The sequence below is a fragment of the Apium graveolens genome, chromosome 7 (assembly GCF_009905375.1).
Source record: "Apium graveolens cultivar Ventura chromosome 7, ASM990537v1, whole genome shotgun sequence".
NCBI classification, from domain to species: Eukaryota; Viridiplantae; Streptophyta; class Magnoliopsida; order Apiales; family Apiaceae; genus Apium; species Apium graveolens.
The window spans coordinates 193,406,517-193,412,614 of record NC_133653.1 but is presented as its reverse complement, the minus strand read 5'-3'; the positions used below and the strand labels follow the sequence as shown (position 1 = coordinate 193,412,614).

Genomic DNA, 6,098 nt, shown 5'->3' with positions numbered 1-6,098 from the left:
TACGAAACTCTAATAAGCAAAATGGTCTATATTTGTTCCTTGATTGGTTCAATGATAGAAACAATAACGATCATTAGATCTTTAATAAATAAACAAGAGCCTTTAGATTTGCATTAAAGGAATATTCTGTGCTTTGGCTAACTTTTGAAAAGTCCAAGATTCGAATCACCTCAACAACAATATTAAAAATATTCCATGTTGGGGCTCTTTTACCATAAAACCAAGGTTCAAATCCTCTTAACAATAATATTAAAACTTAGAATTTGTAATTTTAGTTCTTAAAAATACATGCAACTAATTAATTAACTATTACTATTATTATTAATTAAATATTTATTAAGGTTATAATCTTTTGAATGATATAGTTTATAGCCGATATAAATAATTAATATCAATTTAATTATAAATTTTAGTTAATATGATTAAAATTATTATTTTAGATCATAATATAAATAAGATTATAATTAAAAAAAACATATTATATATATATAAATATTTAAAATGTTGAGCATGGCTAGGGTGGTAAGTTAGTTTAAGTAATTTGTGATTCATGGAAAGTGTTCTGAAGTTTGAAATCCATTTAATAGCATTTGATCAATGACAAATCACCTTTTTCCTATGTTGAGTAGTACTTTTTCAAAGATGTATTGTTGCAATTCGCACCAAGTATTGTTTAACTTCTTACAAGTTAAATTCATAAAGTGATGAAAAAGTAATATGGTGGATGATTTGGGGAAGGCGTTTAGTTGATTGTCAGCTCAATCTTTGGTATTTTGATACCGAAGAGTTGGTACAATTCCCAGAAGACATACACAAGGAAAGTATCAGTTTAAAAAAAAATGTATTTTTAAGCTACACAAGTTACTCTTTTACAAAGTAAAGAATCATAACATTGTTCCTTCAAGTTCCGTTTTATGAATAAGGAACTCCATGGATTATGGCAGTGTGTTCTCCCTCGCAGTCTGCTTTTCTGCATCATGTTTTCTGTGCTTGCCAAATTTGAAGAAATGGCAATCTAAAAAACTTACTTTACAAAAACTCTACATAGTAAACCAAGCCTTGGAGGTTGCAGAAGAGAGGTTTGTAATGTACCAACGACGACATGATGATCTTCTTAGCCAAATAACTTCGCATTATCTCTCAACCCCGGTCCTGGAGGAAGCTTTGGCAGACTCCAAAGACGCTATGAATGAAGCTTCAAAGTTTGTTATCAGTCTGAGAAAGTTGCAGCTGGATATCATTACGTTTTATTAGGCGAACATCATTATTTTTACATTGCAGAATATCTAATGCATATCTATGACTTTCATAGATCCATCCATTTCCTTGTTTTCAACTTATCTTCCTTTTCAAAATGATAGATCCGTCCCCAAATTATAAAGAGTTATTCGCTATCAAGTTCACATACTGATCTTACAAAAATAATAAAAATATAGGAACACATAAACTGCTACGATAACCTAAGTTAACTGTATCACAAGCTCCAAGTTCACTATTTTACCAAGTAACGTGAATTGGATGGATCATGGATCAGTACTTGACCAGTTATATAAGGCACATTCTGAAATGGTTATCCACATATACCAGCTTATTATCTTCTTGTTAAAAGTGTTAAGTGTTACAATTCAATATACCAGTAAAAGGATTTTGAGAGATGTCATCGCTTTTGCATATTGGACTAGCAAATGTAAAATACCAATTCATTCAAATATGTCAGTTCTCTACAGGACTAGTAAAAAGTCGCACAATTTTCAAGTTTTACAAGATAAACGCATATAAACACACAGACAGGAACTCTAAGCTACTTGTACTTGAATTGAGTACATCACCTCTGGTCTACCTAAATGGTGCTAGAGGACTCGGAGATATTGGAACCTTGAAACTCCTTAGTTCTTTGCACACCTGATCCAACATGCCCAAAAAGTCTCTAACAATCACAAATATACGTAGGGGACTGGATTCATCTTTGCTTACATTTCCATGAAAGTATTCGGTTATCTCTCTTACATGTAATAGCACTCCATGCTCATCTTCTCGCAACTCCCTCAAGTTCTTTTCTGCATAATTCAAGAATGATCTCATTGCCTGCACAAAATTTCCACTTTTTTCCTCTTTACACAAGTCCTTGTTCACCAAATGCTTTAACTTTGCCATTCCATCTGATAAGGTAGAAACTGAGCTTGCGATGACATCTATATCTATAGTAGCTGTCTTCTTGACATTGTGCAGCTCAGTTGACAAACCAGAAACAAGATCGAGGCCCATCTTTCTGTAAGTTTCTTCGCAGTTCTCAACATCTTTGCTCTTGTTCTTTTGACTGTTTATCTTTCCAATGATGCTTTTAGAGACTTTGATTCCTTCTGCTCGTACTATTTCTTGGACAACAAAGTGAAGCAATGTGGTTTTTCCATCCGTTCCTTTCACATCAGCTAGCTTAAGGAGGGCATCTAGCTTGAATGCTCTGGCCCCTCCTCTGGTTGTTCCAACATTCATTCTGTTTCCTGTTTTCAGCACTGCCTCGAGTAATTTCAGGAAGAGCCGGCTTGATCTCAGTTCCTTGCAGGCATCCTATATATGCAAGACATGTTTGCTCAGAATTTTATTCAATAAAAGGGCCGGGACAACATTAGGTTTCCGCTTCAATTTTATTAGCTCAACTAAGGTTTCACGATTTTTCAATAGTTTGTAGAGCTCCAAATTAGAGTGGAAGAGGAAATATTTCAAAGAGGGAAAAAGCAACAATTTTGTAGAGTTCAAGCTGTATTTCAAACAACGATTAATAAATTATACCGTGACAGCAAAAGATTTCAAGATGACGACCAGAATGGAAGAAGAAAAGAGGGAAAGATAGACATTCAACTTGGTCGTGAAGTATCAGATGTCTCAGTCGATTTACCTCTAAAATTGAGAAGGACTTCCTGAGATGAACTACCTCATCTTCAAATGTTTCTTTGTAGAGCATGGCTTCGATCCTCAAAAAAGCATAAGGTATGTTGAGCATCTTCTTAACAAATTTCTCTGCCGAACCTAGTTGGCTAATGTCTCCTTTATAGCTTGCAAGATTTTCCTCTTCTTCTTTAGTCGGTTCCATCTTAATCAGTGCCTCTAGTTGTTGTAAAGACAAGCCAGTTCCTGATCAACCATAACAAGAATAAAATAAATTTACACAGCCTGATTCATATAGAATCTCTAGGATCTGATCCTATCAATGACTTTATCGAAATAGAAGTTACAGGTTTTGTACCTTGCATTAGTGCAGTACAGACTTGTTCTGTAGTTACATTTAAGGCTTTTGAAAGTATGGTAATATTTTGCAATCTCTTTGGCTCGAGAACATGTTTGCTAGGAGAAGGACTTTTGCTCTTTGTGTCATCATTGTTCATTGAATTCTTTAGATTGTAACCAAAGAGTGACTCAATCATTTCCTCATCAAATCTGTACTTAATTCATCAATATCTTATATAAAACTGGAAAGGAAATTAATCATGAGCAAAAAAAAGATATTACTTACTCAAATGAGCTTGATCTCAGCTTGTCCCATACCATTGACTGATCAGGTGCAGCTCTAACTTTGTCCCAATGAAGTGGTTTCAGCTTAGCTAATGGGACTCCGTGTTTGCTCAGTGGAATTTGTTGTGGGAGTGGTGGTGGCGGTGGACCATTTAGTGGATTTCCATATCCTTTCGTAACAGGAGGAATTGGTGGTGGAGGAATTCCTATTGGAACTTTTTGGAGTTCAGGAGGAGGTTGAGACAAATCACATCGTGGTGTTTGATTAGATCCCGAAGAAGATCTAGGTGATGATAAATTAAGCAATGTGGAAGAACTTAGGTCCGGAGATGCACTTTTTACGGAACAAGAGGTGGACTCAGAAGGAGAAGTGCGTGTACCAATGACCGGAGGTAGTGGTGGAGAAGGACATGACCGTGAATTTAAGACTGGGGTAGGTGATGAGATTGGAAAGTTTACTGGGGAGGCTAGTGCATTCAACGCATATGGGGATACAATTTCCGAAGTATCACTAACAGCACCTACTGAAGCATTGGAGAGCCTAGCATTTGATGAATGTGAATTGCATAAAGAATGGAAAGACTCGTCATCAGATGAATGAGCTTCATCAGGAGTATCTTTTACACTACACTGAGAGCTACAATTAATTGGTGCTTGTTTGATTGCTTCGTCAATTTCATTTACTGATACAATTTCTCCAACAACAAAACAATCAGCATTAACAGAATCTGATGCTTTCTCCGATTCTTCTACTGTATTAAGTATCCAACAAGGTGTTGAATGAATTGAAGAGGCAACCACATTTTCATAATTTTGTTTGACAGTATAAGGTTGTGGCTCTAAAGCGCTTTCAATAGAATTAAGATAAAATAGGTCCGGGCCTGGATCAGAACTTACCTTTTTTGCTGAATTTTGAGGATGAACAACATACTTTGACTTGCTTCTTGTCCCTCCCTCAGTGCTATGCACTACTGACACTGTACTTGTTGATCTTCTCCTTTTTCTGATTTTCTTGCATCCCCATATGAGGCCAATCCCACATAGCACAAATGTTGCACTAGTAGACACAAGTATTGCTACTAATGTTCTTCTACCTCTATTTTTTCCTTCTTTGTCTGTATGAATCTTTTGAAATGGTATCGTGACACGAGGCAGGGGCTTAGGCCGTGGTGACAGACGATGATGATAATGTACATGAAGAGGCAAGACCGGAGCAGGAGCAGGGGCTGGAGCTAGAACTTCCAAGTGACAAGGTGATATTGAACCATATCCAAATTTAGCTCTATTAAACAAATCTTTTCTTGTAGTAAAACTCCTGAGACCAAGCAAAGCTCTGAACTTTCCAAAGCTTAGCCCTACATTTTCGCCTCCTACTTCTCTGATACGATAACTCTGCTTTCCTCCTTGTAGACTTTGAACATCGAAAAATGATGGTTCATTCAATATAGCACTAGGGAACAAAAAGTGGAATGAAATGAACATAAAGATCATCAAGAAAATCATGAGAATGATCTTATATCCATAGCCCATGATATCTCCAAATTTTGTTGTTCACCTATATCTTTATGTGAATGTAAAAATCTTTATAGTACAAGCCTAAGTCATTTTGTAATAAATCTACCTTTAGCTTTCTGCATATGAATCTAACAAGAATATCTAAAGAATCCAGATAAACAAGCACATAAAGAAGGGGAGAAATAAAGAGAGACTTTAATGCTACTCCAAGATATCCCTGAGTCTGGTAGTTGTAGTTGTACTAAAATGCAATTACTTGCTCATTTCATTTTCTGTTGTCTCTTCTCTCCTCCATTAATACACTGCTTACAATTGTATCAGCTTCTCTGTGTATGTTTTTAACTATAAATTTTAATATATTTCTCTCTACCTAAGAGGAGAAGTTGATCAGGTTTTCTTTTTCTTGCTAATCTCAGTACAGACCTCATCATCATCATCATCTATTTTTTAGGTTTTGGTGATTGAACTATTAAAATTGAATCAAACTTGATTCATTTTGTTACACATGAACCATGCATTATCTTAGATTAGAACTCCTATGTCGTTCTGATAAAAACAATGGTGGGTCCAATAGGTTACATTTGCCCTTCTATTCAGGGTGGTGATTGTGTAAGCTTTGTCCAACTCTCATCACTATTAAATTGGATTGAGATGAAAAATATAAATTATGACGATACCATCACGCAATAAACAACATTTTGCTCATTTGTACTAGAAATTATGGCGGAATAAATCTTCCGCTATATAATGTGGCGTAAAAGTCCCTTTCAAGTGGATTTACGCTTCATAAGGTATTGTTAGATAAATTATCAGCTAATTTTTGTGAAGTAACAGGAAACAAATGCTGAACAAACCCCCACCAAGAGGTTTAGTCACTACGATCTTGTCCCATACCATCTGAATTGCTAAGGTCAACAACATAAACCCCCAAAACAAGAGCACAAGTCCCTTTCCATAGGCTTTACAAAACAAACACACTTTACTAGGTAATGCAATTAGCAATCACGGTCTGCTGATATTATTATTGTTATGAGCTGGCATTGACCTAATTACAATTGTCACTTTCATCCTCA

General features: G+C 35.7%; 1 protein-coding gene across 1 annotated transcript; it reads right to left on the bottom strand.

Annotated features, from left to right (window-relative positions):
* Positions 1 to 1,679: 1,679 nt before the first annotated feature.
* LOC141672682 (formin-like protein 11) lies at positions 1,680 to 5,491 on the bottom strand. The gene is made up of 4 exons (XM_074479335.1): positions 3,512 to 5,491; positions 3,245 to 3,435; positions 2,897 to 3,132; positions 1,680 to 2,568 (listed from the first exon to the last, which is right to left on the bottom strand). The coding sequence occupies exons 1-4, from the start codon at positions 5,038 to 5,040 to the stop codon at positions 1,837 to 1,839; spliced, it is 2,688 nt and encodes an 895-aa protein (XP_074335436.1). The 5' UTR covers positions 5,041 to 5,491; the 3' UTR covers positions 1,680 to 1,836.
* Positions 5,492 to 6,098: the final 607 nt, after the last annotated feature.

What these genes read in the sequence shown, in the direction of transcription:
- LOC141672682 (XM_074479335.1), bottom strand. Translation starts at nt 5,040, where the DNA reads ATGGGCTATGGATATAAGATCATTCTCATGATTTTCTTGATGATCTTT. An exon ending in CTGAGATCAAGCTCATTTGA is followed by an intron (nt 3,436 to 3,511) that starts GTAAGTAATATC and finishes AATTAAGTACAG; the next exon opens with ATTTGATGAGGAAATGATTG. An exon ending in CTGTACTGCACTAATGCAAG is followed by an intron (nt 3,133 to 3,244) that starts GTACAAAACCTG and finishes ATGGTTGATCAG; the next exon opens with GAACTGGCTTGTCTTTACAA.